General features: G+C 45.5%; 1 protein-coding gene across 1 annotated transcript; it reads left to right on the top strand.

The window, feature by feature from the left end:
• Positions 1-1,331: 1,331 nt before the first annotated feature.
• LOC149362647 (solute carrier family 2, facilitated glucose transporter member 8-like) lies at positions 1,332-23,450 on the top strand. The gene is made up of 3 exons (XM_089573141.1): positions 1,332-1,466; positions 2,957-3,139; positions 20,496-23,450. The coding sequence occupies exons 1-3, from the start codon at positions 1,350-1,352 to the stop codon at positions 20,904-20,906; spliced, it is 711 nt and encodes a 236-aa protein (XP_089429267.1). The 5' UTR covers positions 1,332-1,349; the 3' UTR covers positions 20,907-23,450.
• Positions 23,451-23,982: the final 532 nt, after the last annotated feature.

The following is a 23,982-nucleotide window of genomic DNA, read 5'->3' as shown; positions in this document are numbered from 1 at the left end:
CTGTGTACCGCGCCCCCCACCGCACACTCGCCGATTGGTCTAGACGTGACAGGCGGGCACGCAGTGGACTAAGGCTTTAGCGGTGGACGGGAGCGTGGCGCCATCTAGCGCCCTCAGGGCGATTTACGCATGCGCACTGGGGGCGGTACGTTTATTGCTTACTGGAACGAATGTTGGACGCGACATACAACGAGGTCATGAAGAAGTGGACTTACAGGATGGGCGCATAGTTATGTCGCAGTGTATGTTTGTACAAAAAGCAGTAGAGAATGGCTGCGCCTTTTTCTGTCATGCGGCGCTTTTCTTTTTCCGCTGCTATAACTGTCCTGCGTGCCAGCTAAACCTGCACGATTCGGCGGAAGCTCATCCGGAATGTACGGTGCATTTTACATCTTTGGATAGACCGTCACGTCTTCCAACATCCTATTGGTCCCTTGAGGTGACGACTGGAAGCTAAGTTTCTGGGTACGAATTAATCGTGCATTCCATAAAAGCAGTACAATGCTGAGGAAGCACCTTATCAGTTGCCTTCATCCTGGGACGTCGGCATATGCGGTGTCGAGCAAACAATCACCCGCTCCCAGAGCATGGTAAAGAACGCGGATAATTAGCAGTCATGATTGGAAGTTTTAACATGTCCGCGCTCTAAAATGGTGGTTGCTGTTTTCCTGACACATGTTCTTAATTACTCGCATTGGGCGTCTATTTTTCTGGAACTTTCCACACCTGCTTTGTTGCTTGGATGCGAGGACCAGCTTCCTTTGACTGAACCCGCCGTGGTGTGGCCCAGCGGCTGTAACTAGTTTCCATGCTGAGCGCAGGGTCGCGGGATATGAGACCGACCGTGATGACTGCATGATGCTGGAGATGAAATGCTATAACGCCGGTGCGGTGGGCGATGGCAGTTCCCGCCGACGATCGCGAAGTGACCGAAACTAATCCGGAGCCCACCACTCAACGTTCCTCCGACACCATTGCAGCTGCGGTCGTTGTTCATCGACCCACCTCGTGAATACCCTTTGCCGCACTCATCGTCAGGAATTACGCGAGGACGATGTATAAGAGGCGAAGGCGCTCAAAACTAGGCGCGCTAATTTGGTTTTCTTAAGCCCCATAAACCTGGCAAAATAGGATGCTTAATCGATGCAGCCCATATGTACTCCTTGACTTCCTGCCGTCTTTGCGTTTGTCGTGCTACCCAGCCTAGCGGATCCTTACCCACTCGCCCCATCGGCCAACCCTCCGCAAGGTCTAAGTCACCGTGACTTTTGCGGCGTTCACAGGAGATAGAGGCCATCTTCAAGAACACACCGACGCCCCTCAATCACTACGTGCTGGCCGTGTTGGTAATGGTCATCCAGCAGTTCTCCGGCATCAACACTGTCCTCATATTCGGGAGCGGGCCGGTCTACGTTGGCATCGCATCCACATCATACGAGGGAGTCATCTTGCTTGCTTCTACACACGTGAGTGGTGAGCTGTACATGGAGGCGTATATTGGTAGGATGTGTTGTGCCTGAAGAACACAACGAAAGTTGCACGAGAGTACGGGCAGCAGGTAAGCGATATTCACCTTGACGAACGAACTGGATTTCAAGGCTAGGCAACCGCAACAGAAGGAAGCAGCATGAGGTTTGTGGATAAGATTTGGGCGTTTGCAGGGATAGGATGGCGCGGCTGGTGGACGCCCGAGTTAATTTTGAGAACTATGGGAGAAGCCTTTGTCCCGCTGTGGACGTACGTATTATCGTGATGATGGTACAGTTGGTGCTCATTACTGCACTGAAGTAACGTCGAATTGAAGTTTAGCACTGTGCCCATACCAGCCAGCTTAGACTTTCTTTTCGCGTGCTATGCCCGCAAGTACCAAGAATAAACAACGTTTTCAGACAGTCACGCTGCGTTGCCGTGTGTATTCTCTAAGGTCGTCATCCTTTCTGCTTAATCGGAAGCGTGTTCGCTCCGTTTATTTAACACGAAAAGTACACAAGATGAGTTACATGTCCATGGCGCCTTGCGTTTCTTCCGTACCAGTCTGCTCCTCCTTCCTGAAATCAATACAGGGAGAAATTGGGCAGCGGTGCCAGCATATTAACTTCATATGATATGCTGGGATTCTCGTAAGCGTGCTCAGAGAACTGAGGTCGAAAACGGCCCTTGTCACTGTTGAACGTGCTTATTTTCACAAGGATGGTCGTGAGTTCTGTCTGTGGCAGGACAGCAAGGAAGATCTTTCCCACTTGGTTCAACAAACGGACAGTGGTGCTTCTAAGTACATATAATTGCGTGGTTAAAGCCACCGAATTATACCAACAAGCAATTCAACGTGTTTTTATCTTCCGCGAATAGGCGTCCTTGGTGTTCTCTGCGTTTTTACTAGTGCACGTGCACAGGCCGACGCCCGAAAAAGGTCTGAGCTTTTCGCACTGTTCCATTACTGAACTGCCTCATGATGTTTGTAAAGTAACTTTAGTTCTATTAGAAGTTGTTTTTTTAACGCCGAGACGATATCTGCGCAGATATGTTCCACATTTGCAGTTTTTTACGAAGTCATTGGTGCAAGTGGCTACCACTTTTTTTCTACAAAGCCAGTGGTCGAAACGGACTGAAAGTGATATGTCATTGAAAGTTACACTCAGAGGCATCCTCAGTGCAATTTTATGATTTGTATGATTTTAAGACATAATAAACTTCGTGCCTCGCAGAGCGTTGACAAGGAAGATTATAGACGAGGGGACGTAAAACTGCTGTCAGAATTACGCAGACAAACTGTTTTGGTTACGCACTATGCTTCCCCAGTTTCCTAAATCTATTCAAGGTGAGGGGAACTTCGTCGTCAACCCTCTAAAAGTTAGCGCTTCTGCGGACGGGAACGCTGGCAAGTAGGACTTTAGCCTCGCAGTCGAATCTTTGTAGCGTTGTTGTGTGCATGATAATTTAATTTTGCATGGTTCAGTTGGTGGTGACGGCGACGGCAGCCCATATGCTAGACGCCCTGGGCCGGCTGAAGCCACTGGCCGTGTCCGTTGTCGTGAGCACCGGGAGTGTGATGGCCCTGGCAAGCGTGTACTACGGTGTCTCGCCCGGGGCCCCGTCCGCGGATGTGCACTTCGCGGCTTGGCTCGCCTCATTCTGCAAGGTGCGTGGACTTGCACATTTATGTACGATACCAATGAGTGGTATTAGCGACGCATGAGTGAAATACGGAGTCGTAGAGAAGAAGCTGTACCTAAAAGCAACCACAGTCGTTTTATTTATTGCAGCGGTGTTCTGTTCTGATCCCTTAGCGTGGTTTGCACTATGTCGTTCTGGCAGGAACTAGAGCAACTCACATACTCTTCGATGAAGCTTTATCCGGTCACGCCATGCCGAAAGTGCATCTGCACGCTTCCTCTTCCTGCTGTTTAACCAAATATTATTCCCACGATTTTAAATGCAGTGGCTATTTTTGGTCAACGATTCCGAAGAGCGAAGAGAAACAGCGCGAGGGACGGTACACGGTGAGATGTATACACCGCCTCTCCCGCGCTGTTTGTTCTCTTCGCTTTGTCCCAACAACTATAGCAAAGTGCCGCGTTAGACTACATCGAATAGATTTAGCTTTTATTCAAATTTTACTGCGAGCTTGCTTTGGTCCGAACGAGAAGAAAAGGGGAAAGCAGCTTGTGGATCACGCCAAACTATTGCTGTAGGTTTTTATTTGTTGTCTTCACGGATGGGCGATTAATATGGTAATTATTTCAAGTTAATTGATTAGAAAGCATTAGAAAAAACATGCCGTCGGTGGGATCCGTACCCACGACCACCGAGTTTGTCGTCCGGTGCCCTACCAACTGAGCTAGGGCGACTGCTGTCCAAACTTCTACTTCCGGGGATATTTACGTGCAGTGTGACCACCTTGAGTGTTCACCAGCGCCACCCTCGTTCATAGTGGCAGACCTAGGTATTACCACGAGTGCCACGTGAAACGTGACCGACGGTAAGGGCGGAAGCTGTGCGATAGCCCTTTTACTCTACCCCTGGCATGTGCCATAAAGACTTCTGGCAGTCTTGATTCCATAGGTGGCGTAAGAGGGCTCAAGAAGAACTCTAGTTTGGGCTAGTTGGTTCATGATTCAGGAGGAAAACGGCGCAAAAAAACGTGGACAAAAGATAGACAAGCACGACAGGACCAGCGCCAACTTGCAACAGAATTTTATTTCGCAACAAACCCGCCTTTATGTAAGCCAACACGCCGTAACATCCGTGTAATCACGCACAAGCAGTAGAACAGATTATTGTAAGATATCTAACTCATGAAGCGCGATAGCAACCACGTAACATGCTATCATGGCTATCCGAAAAAAAAACCCAACAAAAGTATAGCAAACAACACAAAAACGATCTTGACCAAGCAACTCTTAAACACCGAAAACGATACAAACGCATGAGTGATACGAGATGACCAACAAGAAACGTGGAAAAAAGGTGAAGAATGAAGCGTTAAGACCGAAGTAGTGCCAAAGGCAAAAAAAAAAGGTTGAAATGAATGATGACTGCAAGCCTTAAAAATTGGAAACGCACAACCAGAGCCACATGAGTGATAACCGATGACCAACCAGAAACATGAAAAAGGATGAACGCGGAGCTGAGACCAAAGTCAGCGTCAAAGGTATAAAAACGAGAAAAAATTGGAAACGAACAACCAGCAGCGATATCAATGATAACCGATGACCAACCAGAAACATGAAAAAGGATGAACGCGGAGCTCAGACCAAAGTCAGCGTCAAAGGTATAAAAACGAGAAAAAATTGGAAACGAACAACCAGCAGCGATATCAATGATAACCGATGAACAACCAGAAACATGAAAAAGGATGAACGCGGAGCTCAGACCAAAGTCAGCGTCAAAGGTATAAAAACGAGAAAAAATTGGAAACGAACAACCAGCAGCGATATCAATGATAACCGATGACCAACCAGAAACATGAAAAAGGATGAACGCGGAGCTCAGACCAAAGTCAGCGTCAAAGGTATAAAAACGAGAAAAAATTGGAAACGAACAACCAGCAGCGATATCAATGATAACCGATGAACAACCAGAAACATGAAAAAGGATGAACGCGGAGCTCAGACCAAAGTCAGCGTCAAAGGTATAAAAACGAGAAAAAATTGGAAACGAACAACCAGCAGCGATATCAATGATAACCGATGACCAACCAGAAACATGAAAAAGGATGAACGCGGAGCTGAGACCAAAGTCAGCGTCAAAGGTATAAAAACGAGAAAAAATTGGAAACGAACAACCAGCAGCGATATCAATGATAACCGATGACCAACCAGAAACATGAAAAAGGATGAACGCGGAGCTGAGACCAAAGTCAGCGTCAAAGGTATAAAAACGAGAAAAAATTGGAAACGAACAACCAGCAGCGATATCAATGATAACCGATGACCAACCAGAAACATGAAAAAGGATGAACGCAGAGCTCAGACCAAAGTCAGCGTCAAAGGTATAAAAACGAGAAAAAATTGGAAACGAACAACCAGCAGCGATATCAATGATAACCGATGAACAACCAGAAACATGAAAAAGGATGAACGCGGAGCTCAGACCAAAGTCAGCGTCAAAGGTATAAAAACGAGAAAAAATTGGAAACGAACAACCAGCAGCGATATCAATGATAACCGATGACCAACCAGAAACATGAAAAAGGATGAACGCGGAGCTCAGACCAAAGTCAGCGTCAAAGGTATAAAAACGAGAAAAAATTGGAAACGAACAACCAGCAGCGATATCAATGATAACCGATGAACAACCAGAAACATGAAAAAGGATGAACGCGGAGCTGAGACCAAAGTCAGCGTCAAAGGTATAAAAACGAGAAAAAATTGGAAACGAACAACCAGCAGCGATATCAATGATAACCGATGACCAACCAGAAACATGAAAAAGGATGAACGCGGAGCTGAGACCAAAGTCAGCGTCAAAGGTATAAAAACGAGAAAAAATTGGAAACGAACAACCAGCAGCGATATCAATGATAACCGATGACCAACCAGAAACATGAAAAAGGATGAACGCGGAGCTCAGACCAAAGTCAGCGTCAAAGGTATAAAAACGAGAAAAAATTGGAAACGAACAACCAGCAGCGATATCAATGATAACCGATGAACAACCAGAAACATGAAAAAGGATGAACGCGGAGCTCAGACCAAGGTCAGCGTCAAAGGTGTAAAAACGAGAACATGAATCCGCGCAAACAACCGCACATAGTCAAAAAACTGCACCCAATGCCAAAGGGAAGAGCGTGCACAACAAAACAAAACGAACAGCCTACACAAAACTTTCTAGAAAGGTGTACTCCTCGTTGCTAAGCGTAATAGATGGCTTGCTGACGCATCTGCTCCCTTATATAAATGGTCTATAGACTGTCTATAGACTTTTTATAGACTCTATAGACATCCTATAGACTTTTACTTTAGTCTATAGACAGTCTATAGAAAATCTATAGACTAAAGTCTATAGCTGTCTCAATTTCCTTTTGTCTATAGACTGTCTATAGACTCTCTATAGACTAAAGTCTATAGCTGCCTCAATTTCCTTTAGTCTATAGACGGCCTATAGATTCTCTATAGACTTAAGTCTATAACTACCTCAATTTCCTTTCGTCTATAGACGGTCTATAGACACTCTGTAGACTAAAGTCTATAGCTGGCTCAATTTCCTTTTGTCTATAGACGGTCTATAGACTATCTATAGACTAAGGTCTATAGCTGTCTCAATTTCCGTTCGTCTATAGACGGTCTATAGACTCCCTATAGACTGAAGTCTATAACTACCTTCATTTCCTTTCGTCTATAGACGGTCCATAGAGTCGCTATAGCCTAAGGTCTATAGCTGCCTCAATTTCCTTTTGTCTATAGACTCTCTATAGACGAAAGTCTATAACTGCTTCAATTTCCTTTCGTCTATAGACGGTCTATAGACTCGCTATAGACTAAGGTCTATAGCTGCCACAATTTCCTTTTGTCTATAGACGGTCTATAGACTCTCTATAGACCAAGGTCTATAGTTGCCTCAATTTCTTTTTGTGTATAGACGTTCTATAGACCAAAGTCTATAGCTGGCTCAATTTTCTTTCGTCTATAGATGGTCTATAGACTGTCTATTGACTGAGGTCTATAGCTGCCTCAATTTGCTTTCGTCTGTAGACGGTCTATAGACTCTATATAGACTACGGTCTATAGCTGCTTCAATTTCCTTTCGTCTATAGCCGGTCTATAGACTCCCTATAGGCTACAGTCTACAACTACCTCAATTTCCTTTCGTCTATACACTGTACACTATAGATAGTCTGCTGTCTATAGACCAGTCTATGACAATCCTAATTATATCTAACAATGTTCGATACACTGACTTTCGACTAAGTATAGAACAATGTCAATTTATTTTTGCACTGCATGCTGTGGGGACCTGCATCTGGTGACCGCAACTATGTCTGGTGTCCTCCACCTCCTTCGCTATTACGGAAATTAAGGAAGTATTGCGTGAGGACATTACAACACCCTCCTGTATATAGTCTTCAGGAGCCTTGACAAGCTCCATTTCGTTATATCGTGACGTATATTGTCAATACAATTAAATATTTAATGCTAACAAGTAAGCCGAGGAAAGGCAGCCGTTCTTGGAGTAAGGGCGCCGCAAACTGTACTACATCGAATGAATACGCTGTCCCTTAAAGGAATCGCTCGACACAATTCCATTCCATCTTTCGATTGCTACTGTCCAACGCGCTGAAATCAGAAACATTTCATCAACGCTTCTACATTTCTCTTTAAAACGTGCTGAAAATAAAGAGAGAAAGACGGGTGTGAGAATTCAAGGAAGCGCCCATCCCTTAGAAACACCTCAGAATAGTCTCAAAGAGCCTGGTCCTTTGTGCGATTAGCATCTCCCATTTATACCTTTGCAGTTTCTATTCACCGACGCAACAATCACAAGTGCACCGACGCAACAATCACAAAGCCAGTATTTTTTCGTTCCTACCCTTACGCCTGTTGCTTCGGAGCCGATGAGACGCTGATGTCGAGCATATCAGTTTTCTAAACACGAACACACGCTAAAAAGACGTTATTCTATGAAACATTATAATTATTATGTGATAATTGTACCACATACTATTCGGTGGGAGATGCAGCGCGTATACGGTCAAGCAGTTAGATTTCGGTTCTGTTTTCACGAAAACAATAAGGTTTTTAGAGGGTAAGCGAAGAATTTACGCTTATAAACCAATTGCCTTCTGCAGTCTTGGATATCAGATCAAGCTGCACACGGCAAGAGTGCGAGCGATAAAGATACGACAGTGAAATGGGTTTCTGTTTCACGTTTTACCGTTTTACCGCGAGACGGCGGAAAATCATTCGGGCTGCAAACGACCCTGTGCGTGGCTGCGTCGGTGGCATGGATGGTCGGTGGCGTCGGCGTTTTTTTCGCGGATTACGTTTTCTTCAAAATCCAGCTTCATCGTCCGCTTACGGTAAGTCTATACGTTTATATTTTATTCATTTGGTCTCCTAAACCACTCTAAGCAGAGCTGTGTGTGCAGAACAGATTATGTGCGCAGTTACAAACGTCCTATCTTCGTTTCTAAGGCGGAAGCCGTCGGGTTCTCGACTAATGCCGCTTATCTCTGTGCCGCTGTCTTTACTAACGCGCGGAAAGGCAGTCTGTGCGATGCCCTTGATAAGCCGCTCCTCGCGAGCTGTCTACTAGATTTTTCGTGTTTCAAGTATAGTTGCGCGGCCAGAAATGTCGTTTAGCCTGTGAATGACTGCCGAAATGGAACTGTGCGTTAGTTAGCGCCGTGTGCAGGGCGTCCGCAGAATTTTTTGCAGGGGGGGGGCCCCGTTGGTGCCCCGGGGGGGGGGGGGGGTATGTTCGTAGCAGAAAGGCGCTATTTGCGGAGTAAATTTATTTATTTATATATAAATAAAAATTAAACAAAATGCACACATGAAAGAAAAATTACAAACAGCAAATTAAAGCGCGGCTAGGAGAGGTACATTGGAGTTTATCAACGAAGAAACAACTAAAATTAATAAAAATGCAAAAAGATGCTATATCACTTCGTGGAGAAGAGTGCTCAGTCTTGCTGCATACGGGTTCTCGACTCACCCGGATTGATGACCAGCACACAGCACAATATGTTCACAAACACGCAACTACAGTCACTCAGTCAGTCTTCCTTGAACAGCAACTGTAGGCGCCTCGGATTTTTCTGGGCGAATTGCGTAATTACACGTGTGATAAATTCACTTCTGTGCTTCATTACACGCTCTCGGTGCACACTCATCATACACATTGATTGGAAAAACTGTTGAACGCGTACGTTGAAAACAAAAGATGACTATATATACAACGAAAACTTATTTACAAGATAAATGCACGCTCGCAGCTTCATACACCTCGCTCCATCTTGCTTGCGCATCCGCACAGTCGAGCAACCGCACACACACTGCTCTCCGCTCGTCGTTTTCTCGTCCGCTGTCTTGGTTGTTCTCAGCTTCGCTGACAACCGGCCACTAAAAACACCCAAGCACAAACACAGAGGCGCGCACACGTGCAAGGGCTTACTTGCCGCAGTATCCCCGAATGCGCACTTTGGGGGTGAAAGGAACGCCGCCCAACTTCCGAGGGGAAGGGACACTCGCCACTCCAGTCGGAAAATTTGTTTTTGTGTTTTTATGGGGTTCAGAGCCCCAAAACGAGTCAGGCTATGAGGGATGGAGTAGTACAGAGTTCCGGGTAATGTCGACCACCTGGGTCTCTTTACCATGCACTGACACGCACAGTACATGGGCGCTGTTGTGATTTGAGGCCCAGCCAGAGGTGACAGGCGAGCCAGGCAGGCGCCATCGGGCTGCGTTGACCAAAGGCGCTGGTTTTCGCAGAAGACGCAAAGAACGCTGGTGTGGGGGCGCCTCGGGAGACTGCGTCGCCGTGAACAAAAGCAGCTAATCCCCTTTGCCGGAGATTCTGAAAGCGGCGCTTCTACCGAACTGCGCTACCCGTGGATCGGAGGAGACAGCGAGCGGCGGCGGCGCCAACTCATCGCCCGCTTGCCCCTGAGCAGCCCGACAAAGCGGGGGTGGACACGGCTGATTTTACCTTCCCTCCTTAAGAATTCATCGGTGACCGGCGTAACGATAGGCGAAAACAAGATGCCCCGTGCACTGTCTGCCTCCGTGTCGCTATCTCTCTAGAGATCAAAGAAACAGACACCCATCTCAAGGCGGCTCGAAACACATGCTCGCCGGTGCCGCTGTATGTCTGGAACAGGTCGCCCTTCAGTAGAGCTAACGATGGCGTGGTTTGAAAACGGCGGAACGATGCACGCCCGGACGCGGCATTTCGCAGATGTGACCATGCGGGGCTGCTTTTACCCTTTTGACTGAGCGCACCACCGCCCCTGGCGTGCGGCCATCACTCACGGTTCGAGTGAGTGATTTTCCAGGGGGGTGCAGCCGCCCCCCCTTGCCCCCCCCTCCGGACGCCCATGGCCGTGTGAGCTCAATTTACTTTGCACCTCCGAAAACGTACTTACATACACTCTCGTTCTGTGGTGGATTACATTTATTTTCTAATCTTTGTATTATCGCCTGTGTGGACCTTGGAGTGCTGTTCTTTTTGAGGTGTGCATTTCTTGCTACGTATGGACGCTCGCTCGGTGCGCGTCGTGGACGCCGACGTTTCAGCAAAGGTGTCTTGTAACGCTACAGACTGGAGCGCTTGACGTTTGTCAAAGTTGTAGACAAGCGGCGCTGGAGGAATGCTTATAGTGTGATGGTATAAAATTCATTGCCGGCGCGAGTGCTCAAACACCGCGAAGAACCCACGAGCTCCATCCCGTCTCCCCTTCGTTGCACACGTACGGATTCCTCCACGTCTGTCATTAGAGCCGTTGGCCGCCGCCGCTGGCCTGCGGGCACTTCATTTTGAAAGCTGGGTAAAGGTCGGCTCGACAAGAGGTGGCTTACATTTCGTTCCGAGTGGTTCGTTCATGAATCCCGCTCACGCTTGCACAGATTTCTAGAATACCATTTGCGCGAGAGGCATAGTATGTGTTTCTGATTTCAGACTGCTACGCTACGAAAGCGCCGATGTAATTCGCCGCTTATTTGCGCCTAAAATTAAATTAAGCTCTCGTGTTATTATAGCTGCGCCTGTTGAAGGTGTTACTTGTTTCATTGAAATACTTCCTACTTTGAGCGCGTTCAATGCTTTAGTTGATTTTTCTAGCAGCGTTGGGTTAGGCTACCTCAATTCAAGAAACACACCTATTTACTGCGCTGTTGGGTCTGCACTTGAAGGAAAAACTAAGTGAATTTCAGACCGTATTTTATCGTGACAGTAATTTGTTGTCTAAAACTCGCGACTGCTTTTGAAACGGCGTAGCTGCAGCCTCTGTGTGCTGTATGAGTTTTCTGAATAATGAGCGCGGCATGGAAGCGCTGCAACCCGCTTGTTTCTAAGAGCGCGCAGATGTATGAGTATGCTGTTCCATCTCTGTGCTTCAAGTTATAGGCGCAAATCTGTGGTCAACTGGTTGCTTCTGCCTGCTGGTTTTGTATAGCTTGTGCCCGTTTGAGTATCGGCTTACGTACACCCGACCAAATCTTTAACTGGCTCTGGGGTTGCATCGATAAATGCACCTTGTAAAAAAGGTGCCTTTTGGCTACACTGCTGGCATATTCATGTTGTAATTTGACACGTGAGATGGCATTTCATAGTTTCTTTCTGTTAATATAACGTTTGAGTGGAGTACTTGCGTGTTTAGATCAAAGTTATCAGAAATATTCATCGTCTGCCGCTACGAACAGCCGAAACAAGCGAGATACGCAGGAATGTTTCTGGTGGCGCATTTGCACTTACTCTGGGTAAACGACTTGTCCGCCATGAAAGGAGTGGTAGTTTACCCAGAGGATGAGGCCATATGGACCAGATTCATTGCTGCGTCTGCCGCTTGTTTCGGCTGTTCGTAGTGGCAGACGAATATTTCTGATAACGTTGATCTAAACACGCAAGTACTGCATTAAACATTATATGAACAAAAAGGAACCACGAAATGACATTTCACTCGTCAAATTACAGCATGAATATGCAATCAGTGTAGCCGAAAGGCACGTTTTTTACAAGGTGCATTTAGCGATGCAACACCCAAGCCAGTCAAAAATTTGGCCGGGTATACCAGGCTTCACGCAGGGTATTTTGAAGCGCTTCTTCTATAGCGGTTATAAGAATAAATGCTGCAATATTCTCCTTTTTGGATCCCTGTGTAAGGTGCACTGAATCTGTATTTTATGGGGGTGGCATTCTTAACAGCTCCTTGCGAGTCAATGCAGATATGTGGCACAATTGTTCGAAGTATTCTGTTACAAATAATGTAAAAGGATTGCCATACAGAAATCAGTATCAGGACTGGATTCAGAGTAGAGTGCTCCAGGGATTATGGGTCTTTGTCACAATGTTTTATGAAGACACTTATAATCTGTCGTGTATTTACTGAAATGAATGCGCCGGCATAATAGCTCAGTGGCTATCATGTTCGTCTGGCGACCTGAAAGATGCAGGTTCGATTCCGGCCTAGGTGGTCCCATTTTAATAGAGGCAAAATGCTAAAGGCCTCTGTACTCTGCATAGGAGGCCGAAATTATTCCGCAGCCTTTCACTTCAGCGTCTCGTAGCCTGTGTCGCCTTGGGTCTTTGAACCGCATAAAACCAAACCAAAAGATCAAGATTGCCTTTCTAGAATGGCATAGCCAGGATATGCCTTGCATTGTAAAGCACGTGTAGAGATGGAATGGTAATTTTTTTTCAGTTCCTCTGTAATTTTTTTCCTTTGTGCTGTACAGGTGAACATGCCCGGATGATTGACTGCATACAACAGGCCGCAAGAATGCTTCTGAGGAAACTAGCCGGACTGTTACTTTCAACATTTATGTTACTGTGGTGCATTCTTATGGTCCATGTATTGCATATTCCCAGCCTGGATAGCTTGGAAATAAAACTAAATTTGTAAGTATATTGATTGTGTCATTTGTGAACTCTCTCTGCTGACCTTTTTCAACGGTTGTAGACTGTCTATAGGCAGTTTATAGATAATGGTCTACTAATAGTTTAGTAGACAGAGGTCTATAGACTGTCTATAGACAATGGTCTATGCACTGCCAGGCCACACACCTGTGGAATGTTTATAGACAGTCTATAGACATATTTCTACTGGACCAGCAGACTTGTCTGTAGACTGTCTATAGACAGTAATCTACAGGAAGTCTATGGCCATAGGTCTATAGGTCGTCTATAGACAAGTGTCTATAGACGGTCTATAGACAACTCTATAGGAAATGTATGACCATAAGTCTATAGATCGTCTATAGACTGTCTATAGACCTGTGTCTATAGACTTCCTATAGATCTATAGACTTTCAGTAGACATTTGTCTATAGACTGTCTATAGACAAAAGTCTACTAAAAGTGTATGGCCATAAATCTATAGACTGTCTATAGACCAGTCTAAAGGATTTGTCTATAGACAGACTATAGACTTCATAGACTAAAGTCTATAGACAGTCTATGGACTTTCTATAGAAATTTTTATAAGGGCTCCCTTCTTTCCTGATGTAAAAGGCCTCGACTACCTCTCTCTCAAATCTGTCCTTCCCACTCCTCACAAAAATAATTTTCCCGAACTCCGGACGGCAATCCCTGCAGGCTTTTCAGTGATCCATTAGGAAGCTTCCTTCGTTATTTCGCAGATTCCGGCAGTGCTCGCTGGCGCGCTTATTAAAACATCGACCAGCTTGGCCAATTTAACAATCTGGTTAACAACCCGCGTCCTGCACCGTGTGAACTTGTTTTGATGTTTCACAGTACAAGCCGGTTGTACAAGAGGGCTATTGCACAGCTTCCGCCCTTACCGTTCGGTCACGTTTCACTTGGCACTCGCGGTAATACCTACGTCCGCCACTATGGACGAGGGTGGCGCTGGTGAGCACTCAAGGTTAAGTTACACTACACGTAAATATCTCCGAAAGTAGAAGCTTGAACAGCTGTCACCCTAGCTCAGTTGGCAGGGCACCGGGTGGCGAATTCGGTGGTCGGGGGTTCGGATCCCACTGACGGCAGGTTGTTTTTTCTAATGCTTTCTAATCGATTAACTTGAAATTGCTACCTTATTATCTCCCAGTGATGAGCATCACATATAAAAAAAACAAGTATGCCCCTTGGTATCGGCGGTTGTTGGCTTCCGTCATATATTGGTACAGTAAGCATACAGAACTGAAAGTAATTTGGTGATCACTGTTAGCAATTTCAAGGTATAACACTAAGCGAACAAAAACCGTAGCAAAGTCATTGAGAAATACATTGAGTTTTTGTTTTTTACGTGCACTGTTGAGGCACTTTTCAAAATTAACGATGAACACAATCGCTTCACTTAATAACCCTTATAAAAATTTCTATAGAAAGTCCATAGACTGTCTATAGACTTTAGTCTATGAAGTCTATAGACTGTCTATAGACAAATCCTTTAGACTGGTCTATAGACAGTCTATAGATTTATGGCCATACACTTTTAGTAGACTTTTGTCTATAGACAGTCTATAGACAAATGTCTACTGAAAGTCTATAGGTCTATAGGAAGTCTATAGACAGAGGTCTATAGACAGTCTATAGACGATCTATAGACTTATGGTCATACATTTCCTATAGAGTTGTCTTTAGACACTTGTCTATAGACGGACTATAGACGACCTATAGACTTATGTCCATAGACTTCCTGTAGATTACTGTCTATAGACAGTCTACAGACAAAAGTCTACTGGTCCAGTAGACATATGTCTATAGACTGTCTATAGACATTCCATAGGTGTGTGGCCTGGCAGTGCTATAGATCATTGTCTATAGACGGTCTATAGACCTCTGTCTACTAAACTATTAGTAGACCATTATCTATAAACTGCCTATAGACAGTCTACAACCGTTGAAAACGGTCACCAGACAGAGTTCACAAATAACACAATCAATATACTTACAAAGTTAGTTTTATTTCCAAGCTATCCAGGCTGGGAATATGCATTACATGGACCATAACAATGCACCACAGTAACATAAATGTTGAAAGTAACAGTCCAGCTAGTTTCCTCAGAAGCATTCTTGCAGCCTCTTGTCTGCAGTCAATCATCTGGGCATATTCACCTGTACAGCACAAAGGAAAAAATAACAGAGGAACTGAAAAAAAATTCCCATTCCATCTCTACACATGTGCTTTACAATGCAAGGGATATCCTGGCTATGCCATTCTAGAAAGGCAATCTTGATCTTTTGGTTTGGTTTTATGGGGTTCAAAGACCCAAGGCGACACAGGCTACGAGACGCTGAAGTGAAAGGCTGCGGAATAATTTCGGCCACCTGTGCAGAGCACACAGGCCTTTAGCATTTTGCCTCTATTAAAATGCGACCGCCTAGGCCGGATTCGAACCTGCATCTTTCAGGTCGCCAGGCGAACATGATAGCCACTGAGCTAACACGCCGGCTCAATCATTTCAGTAAATACACGACAGATTATAAGTGTCGTCATAAAACATTGTAACAAAGACCCATAATCCGTGGAGCACTCTACTCGGAATCCAGTACTGATACTGATTTCTGTATGGCAATACTGTTACAGCCAATACTGATCTCTGTATGGCAATCGTTTTACATTATTTGTAATAGAAGACTTCGAACAATTGTGCCACATATCTGCATTGACTCGCAAGTAGCTGCTAAGAATGCCACCTCCATAAAATACAGATTCAGTGCAGCTTACACAGGGATCCAAAAAGGAGAATATTGCAGCATATATTCTTATAACTGCTATAGAAGAAGCGCTTCAAAATACCCTGCGTGAAGCCTGGTACACCTGGCCAAATTTTTAACTGGCTCGGGTGTTGCATCGCTAAATGCACCTGGTAAAAAAGGCGCCTTTCGGCTACACTGCTGGCATATTCATGCTGCAATTTCACGAGTGAAATGTCATTTCATGGTTCCTTTTTGTTCATATAATGTTTGAGTGTAGTACTTGCGTGTTTAGATCAACGTTATCAGAAACATTCGTCTGCCACTACGAACAGCTGAAACAAGCGGCATACGCAGCAATGGATCTGGTCCACATGACCTCATCCTCTGGGTAAGGTACCACTCCTTTCATGGCGGACAAGTCGTTCACCCAGATTAAGTGCAAATGCGCCACCAGAATCACTGCTGCGTATTCCACTTGTTTCGGCTCTTCGTAGTGGCAGACGATGAATATTTCTGATAACTTTGATGTAAACACGCAAGTACTCCACTCAAACATTATATTAACAAAAAGAAACTATGAAATGCCATCTCACGCGTCAAATTACAATATGAATAGGCCAGCAGTGTAGCCAAAAGGCACCTTTTTACAAGGTGCAGTTAGCGATGCAACACCAGTGTGGAGTAGCAGGCCAGGGCCATGTTACCACCGGCCGACCTCTCCACCTTTCCCTCATTAAAATTCCTTTCTCCCTCTCAGAGCCAGTTAAAGATTTCGCCGGGTGTACGTAAGCCGATACTCAAACGGGCACAAGCTATACATAACCAGCAGGCAGAAGCAACCAGTTCACCACAGATTTGCGCCTATAGCTTGAAGCACAAAGACGGAACAGCATACTCATACATCTGCGCGCACTCTTAGAAACAAACGGGTTGCAGCGCTTCCATGCCGCGCTCATTATTCAGAAAACTATACAGTACACAGAGGCTGCAGCTGCGCCGTTTCAAAAGCAGTCGCGAGGTTGAGACAACAAATTATTGTCACGATAAAATAGCGACGGAAATTCACTTAGTTTTTCCTTCAAGTGCAGCCCCAACAACGAAGTAAAGAGGTGTGTTTCTTGCAGGGAGGTAGCCTAACCCAACGCTGCTAGAAAAATCAGCGAAAGCATTGAACGTGCTCAAAGTAGGAAGTATTTCAATGAAACAATTAACGCCTTCAAAAGGCGCAGCTATAATAACACGAGAGCTTAATTTAATTTTAGGCGTAAATAAGCGGCGAGTCACATCGGCGCTTTCGTAACGTAGAAGTCTTAAATCAGAAGCACATACTTTGCCTCTAGCGCAATTGGTATTCGAGAAATCTGTGCACGCGTGAGCGGGATTCATGAACGAACCACTCGGAACGAAATGTAAGCCACCTCTTGTCGAGCCGACCTTTACCCAGCTTTAATATGAAGTGCCCGCAAGCCAGCGGCGGCGGCCAACGGCTCCGATGACAGACACGGACGAATCCATACGTGTGCAACGAAGGGGAGATGGGATGGAGCTCGTGGGTTCTTGGCGGTATTTTAGCACGCCGGCCATTCGCGCAGGCAACGAATTTTATTTACCCATCACACTACAAGCATTCCCCCAGCGCCGCTTGACTACAACTTTGACAAAAGTCTCGCGCTCCAGTCTATAGCGTTACAATACACCTTTGCTGAAACGTCGGCGTCCACGACGCGCACCGAGCGAGCGTCCATACGTAGCAAGCAATGCACACCTCAAAAAGAACAGCACTCCATGGTCCAGACAGGCGATAACACAATGATTAGAAAATAAATGTAATCCACCACAGAACGAGAGTGTAAGTAAGTACGTTGTCGGCTCACACGGCGCTAACTAACGCACAGTTCCATTTCGGCCGTCATTCACAGGCTAAACGACATTTCTGGCCGCGCATCTACCTTGAAACACGAAAAATCTAGTAGACAGCCCGCGAGGAGCGGCTTATCATCAAGGGCATCGCACAGACTGCCTTTCCGCGCGTTAGTAAAGACAGCGGCACAGAGATAAGCGGCATTAGTCGAGAACCCGATGGCTTCCGCCTTAGAAACGAAGATAGGACGTTTGTCACTGCGCGCAAAATCTGTTCTCCACACACAGCTCTGCTTAGAGTGGTTTAGGAGACCAAATGAATAAAATATAAACGTGTAGACTTACCGTAGGAGGACGATGAAGCTGGATTTTGAAGAAAACGCAACCCGCCAGAAACACGCTAACGCCATTGCTGCAGCCACGCACAGGGTTGTTTGCAGCCCGAATGATTTTCCTTCGTCTCGCGGTAAAATGGTAAAACGTGAAACAGAAACCCATTTCACGGTCGTATCTTTATTGCTCGCACTCTTGCCGTGTGCAGCTTGATCGGATATCCACGACCACAGAAGGCAATTGGTTTATAAGCTTAAATTCTTCGCTTACCCTATAAAAATTTTATTGTTTTCGTGAAAACAAAACCGAAATCTAACTTCTTGTCCGTATACGCGCCGCATCTCCCACCGAATAGTGTGTGGTACAATTCTCAAATAATAATTATGAAGTTGCATAGCATAACGTCGTTTTTGCATGTGTTCGTGTTTAGAAAACTGATCTGCGTGACATCAGCGTGCCATAGGCACCGAAGCAACAGGTGCAAGGGTAGGAACGAAAAAAATACTGGCTTTGTGATTATTGCGTCGCAGCACTTATTCATGTGAATACAAACTGCAAAGGTATAAATGGCAGATATGTTAATCGCACAGAGGACCAGGCTCTTTGAGACTATTCTAAGGTGTTTCTAAGGGATGGGCGCTTCCTTGAATTCTCACACCCGTCTTTCCCCCTTTATTTTCAGGACGTTTTAAAGAGAAATGTAGAACAGTTGATGAAATGTTTCTGATTTCAGCGCGTTGGACAGTAACGATCGAAAGATGGAATGGAATTGAGTCGAGCGATTCATTTAAGGGACAGCGTATTCGTTCGATTTAGAACAGTTTACGGGCGCCCTTACTTCAAGAACGGCTGCCTTTCCTCGGCTTACTTGTTAGCATTAAATATTTAAATATATTGACAATATACGTCACGGTATAACGAAAAGGAGCTTGTCAAGGCTCCTGAAAACAATATACAGGAGGGTGTTGTAATGTCCTCACGCAATACTTTTTAATTTCCGTAATAGCGAAGGAGGTGGAGGACTCCCGACATAGCTGCGGTCACCAGATGCAGGTCCCCTCAGCATGCAGTGCAAAAAGAAATCGACATTGTTCTGGACTTAGTCGAAAGTCAGTGTATCGAACATTGTTAGATAAAATTAGGATTGTTATAGACTGGTCTATAGACAGTAGACTACCTATAGTGTACAGTCTATAGAAGAAAGGAAATTGAGGTAGTTGTAGACTGTTGTCTATAGAGAGTCTATAGATCGTCTATAGACGAAAGGAAATTGAAGCAGCTATAGACCGTAGTCTAGAGAGTCTATAGACCGTCTATAGACGAAAGCGAATTGAGGCATCTATAGACCTTAGTCAATAGACAGTCTATAGACAAAAAGAAATTGAGGCAGCTATAGACCTTGGTCTACAGAGAGTCTATAGTCCGTCTATAGACGAAAAGAAATTGTGGCAGCTATAGACCTTAGTCTATACAGAGTCTATAGACCGTCTATAGACAAAAGGAAATTGAAGCAGTTGTAGACTTTAGTCTATAGACAGTCTATAGACAAAAGAAAATTGAGGCAGCTATAGACCTTAGTCTATAGCGAGTCTATAGACCGTCTTTAGACGAAAGGAAATTGAAGCAGTTATAGACATTAGTCTATAGAGAGTCTATAGACAAGAGGAAATTGGGCAGCTATAGACCTTAGGCTATAGCGAGTCTATAGACCGTCTATAGACGAAAGGAAATGGAGGTAATTATAGACTTCAGTCTATAGAGAGTCTATAGAACGTCTATAGACAAAAGAAAATTGAGACAGCTATAGACCTTAGTCTATAGAGAGTCTATAGACCATCTACAGACAAAAGGAAATTGAGCCAGCTATAGACTTTAGTCTATAAAGTGTCTATAGACAGTCTATAGACAAAAGGAAATGGAGGTAGTTATAGACTTCAGTCTATAGAGAGTCTATAGACCGTCTATAGACAAAAGGAAATTGAGACAGCTATAGACCTTAGTCTATAGAGAGTCTATAGACCGTCTATAGACAAAAGGAAATTGAAGCAGCTATAGACCTTAGTCTATAGAGAGTCTATAGACCGTCTATAGACAAAAGGAAATTGAAGCAGCTATAGACCTTAGTCTATAGAGAGTCTATAGACCGTCTATAGACAAAAGGAAATTGAAGCAGCTATAGACCTTAGTCTATAGAGAGTCTATAGACCGTCTATAGACAAAAGGAAATTGAAGCAGCTATAGACTTTTGTCTATAGATTTTCTATAGACTGTCTATAGACAAAAATGAAAGTCTATAGGATGGCTATAGAGTCTATAAAAAGTCTATAGAAAGTCTATAGACCATTTTTATAAGGGAAATCCCGCTCTTTTATGGTTACTCAGCAACTCTTGGCAGTACAAGTATGTAGTACGTGGTGTTCAGTGTCTATTATGGAAATATTTTTGTGCACTGACGGTGCTACGTGCATGGCCGGTCGCAGATGGTCTTCATCGTCGGCTTCTCCGCCGGACTCGGTCCCGCTCCCTGGTGCCTCGCTGCCGAGTTGTCACCGCTGCGCGGGAAGGGCTTCGAGTTCGGCAGCGTGTGCGCCTTCCACTGGGCATCGGCGTTGGCCATCACGAGCATGTTCAGCATCTTCGGAACCACGACGGCGCGGCTAGCGATGCTCATACTCCTTTCCAGCGCCATTGCCTTTGGCGGAGGCGTCATCGCTGTCAACAAGCTCCCGGATACGCGCCGCGTCAGTCTGGAGTTCATCCTCGTCTCCGGGCAAGGGCAGAAATCAAGGAGGTCGTCGGACGCTCGACATTCGGCCGCCTCGCGCTCATCACCGCGGCGCAAGGACTCGACCCGCGGCGAGCAGAAAGAACAAAGTGGAAGCAAGCATTAGAGAAGTCCGAGCCCACGGCGAACTGCTCCATAGGTGAAAGCAGACTCTAAGGCGCAAACTGAGCGGAACACTGATGATGAAGGGGAAGACAGCGGTGGCTATGGCAGCGTGTTTCACAGTTAGACCGTGGGCACTAAATCGGAAGGCTCTTGCACAGTGAAGAGTGCCGCTGAAAAACTATCTTATGATCGATGTTCATAAACTGGGCCATTTTTTATTGTCTTCGTCTATGTTCCGTCCCTCGCCGTACAATTATAAACCACCAGCAACCAGCACGTCTTTTTGCTGTACGAGTGCGATGTCGCGCTCGCGTGGTGACGAATGCTGTGATCAGTGTTTCAAAGACGCCGCCTCTATTTACCACGTCTGTCACTCTTTCTTCATTCTGTTTTTCTCCGCCTATGCACAGACGAGTTGAAGTCAAACTTTTTAGTTTTATCTGTGACTGACCTGGCTGGTTTCGCGCATGACAGGAAGCCTGCGGCCGCCGTCCTATGTGGTCTTCCTCACACGCCTTCTGCTTTTGAAATTCCTTACCAGTGCCTTTTTTGTGATTAGAATAAATGCGTTCTGTATTGTGGGAGTAGCTAGTTTTCAGTATTCGCGTTTCAGATGCATAGGAAGCAGTCGAAAACATTACTTCTGTGTTTAGCATTACCGTTTGTGTAAAGTCGACGTCTTCACGGAAAGATGCGTAGCGTCTTCTGGAAAGTAGCGTTGGCGGTTGCCCTCTTACGAATACACTGTGGTCAGACGTGCAAGTTATCAAGACCGCATGGCAATGAGAATTAAAGCGAGTATGAAGCGTGCTGTGATGCCCCGCGTGTTTTATTCTACTGAAAACTTTTGGAGCGCTAACTTGTAGAGGAGTCCTGTACCGGCCGTCGTCACTGTTCGAATGTCATTAGTGGAGTATGCATTTAAGGTGGCATAAGCCCTTGATTAGGTACAGATGGTGACTTTGCAGTTTTGCAGAAACAAAAGGACTACTCCAAGTAGCTTTGTTGACATAACATCATCTAACCTTGTGTTTGGCGCATGATAGCCATAGTTGCTTATGCACCATAAAACCCCATATAACTAACTCACCAAGTAGCTTTGCACACAATATTCGACCAAAACATATTTGAGAAATGTCCACACTTTGAATCATCGTAAAGAATAAGTACGCCTAAAAGGCTGTAATAGGTCTCCGTAGACTTAAGCTCATCACTAGGGAATAGTGGTGCATGTTATGGTGGCTACGTGCAACTGTACTTCACTCGTTGGTAGTAGATTTCACTCTTAGAAATATCTTGAGATGCTGCTACATGGGTGCCGGCAGCCTTGGTGGAAGATCAGTTCCCAGATTCAGCTTAATGAGCAAGTATCTCTTTTCTCGAGGCCATCGCGTGGCCGGTCTCTAGAAGCAACCGCCACGTACTAAATATTAACTTATGCATACACAGCTCAGGAATCGTGAACGAGGCAAGAAGCTGCTGAACTACAGCTTCACTAGGTCCAGTCACCCGATTTGTTGGAGCAATTTTGACGCCTAGGTTAGATGAGAAAAAAATAAAATGACCTAATATGAACGCGATACCAGCTATAAGAAATATACATGCATGCTGCGCAGAATGAAAAGCAAATATACACGTTCCTTGTGAATACAGATACAAAGAAGACTAGTTTTATAAAAGACCTAGTTTGAGCAAGAACATCTAGAAGAAATGAACAAAGGGGAAACAAGAAAACGGACAACCTAAACTTACATCATCACGACTACGCCCACTGCAGGGCAAAAGCCTCTCCCACGTCTCTGCAGTTAACCCTGTCCTTCGCCAGCTGCGCCCACCATGTCCTCACAAACTCTTAATCTCATCCGCCCACCTAACATTCTGTCGCCCCCTGCCGCGCTTGCCTTCTCTTGGAATCCACTCCGTTACCCTTAAGGACCAGCGATTAACTTGCCTTCGCACTGCATGCCCTGCCCAAGCCCATTTTATTGCGAAAGCAATACTGCTTGCACTTTTCTGCCATCGATGGAAGTTCATCCTTCGCTCCGGCGTAGCTGCGGCGCGCTACCACGTGACCGCGTGACGTCACGACAAGAGGAAAGCTGGGGGCCCAACTCGTCTCATCGATGGAGCCTCATCCTTCGCTCCGGCGGAGCTGCGGCGCGCTACCACGTGACAGCGTGACGTCAAGGAGAGCTGGGGGCCCAACTCGTCTCATCGATGGAGGCTCATCCTTCGCTCCGGCGCAGCTGCCGAGTGAGGGCGCTCGCTAGACGGATAAAACGGGGCTGCGGCTGTACTCCTCGCAGTGCTGTGCTATGCGGAGGATGCGTACAAGGCGATGCTGGAACGGTGTGCCGCGGCCAAGCGACGGCGCCGTGCCGAAGAAACAGACGAAGGGAACAACGGTTGTCGAAGCAACGTGCGTATGTTGCAGAATGGCGAGCACGCCGGCTTGCTGCTGGTGCGGGTACAGACCAAAAGCCATTTCTTTACGGATCACCAAAGCGTGTTCATCGGAATAAATAAAGTACATTTACAGTAGACCCATGTTGTGTCCAGAGTGAATCCATACGAGTAACCATATTAGCAAAACCAAGTCGTGGCCAGAGTTTCACTGTACGGGAAACCATGTCGAACTACCAGCAGAACCAAGCGCACCCAGGTGTTATTGCTTTCGCAATCAGCCATGCTTAACCAAGCGAAGCCTTCTGGTAATTTCTTCCTCTTGGTTTCGACTAGGATGTCATTAACCCGCGTTTATTCTCTAACCCACTGTGCCCTCTTCCTGTCCCTTAACGTTACTCCTATCATTTTTATTTTAACGTAAACACATGAGAGCGTAACTTTTGTAATAGATAAAGATAGCACTGGATGCTATCACTAATGCATTCGGCCGTTCTCTCTGCGTTTGCCGGGAATTATGAGAAAAACTGAGTTACATAAAACAAGTGCAGCAACAGCTAAAAATAAAAATTATGACTTGTCTACAGTGTATTGTTTAAGTCGTTAAGTTGTTTAGGCGTAAAATGAGCAGAGATCTTGCGTGTTGTATATAGCACAGACGGGAGGACAAGGTC

Source organism: Amblyomma mixtum, chromosome 2, assembly GCF_055824585.1.
Source record: "Amblyomma mixtum isolate Tamu chromosome 2, ASM5582458v1, whole genome shotgun sequence".
NCBI lineage: Eukaryota > Metazoa > Arthropoda > Arachnida > Ixodida > Ixodidae > Amblyomma > Amblyomma mixtum.
This window is presented reverse-complemented; position numbering and strand designations above follow the sequence as displayed.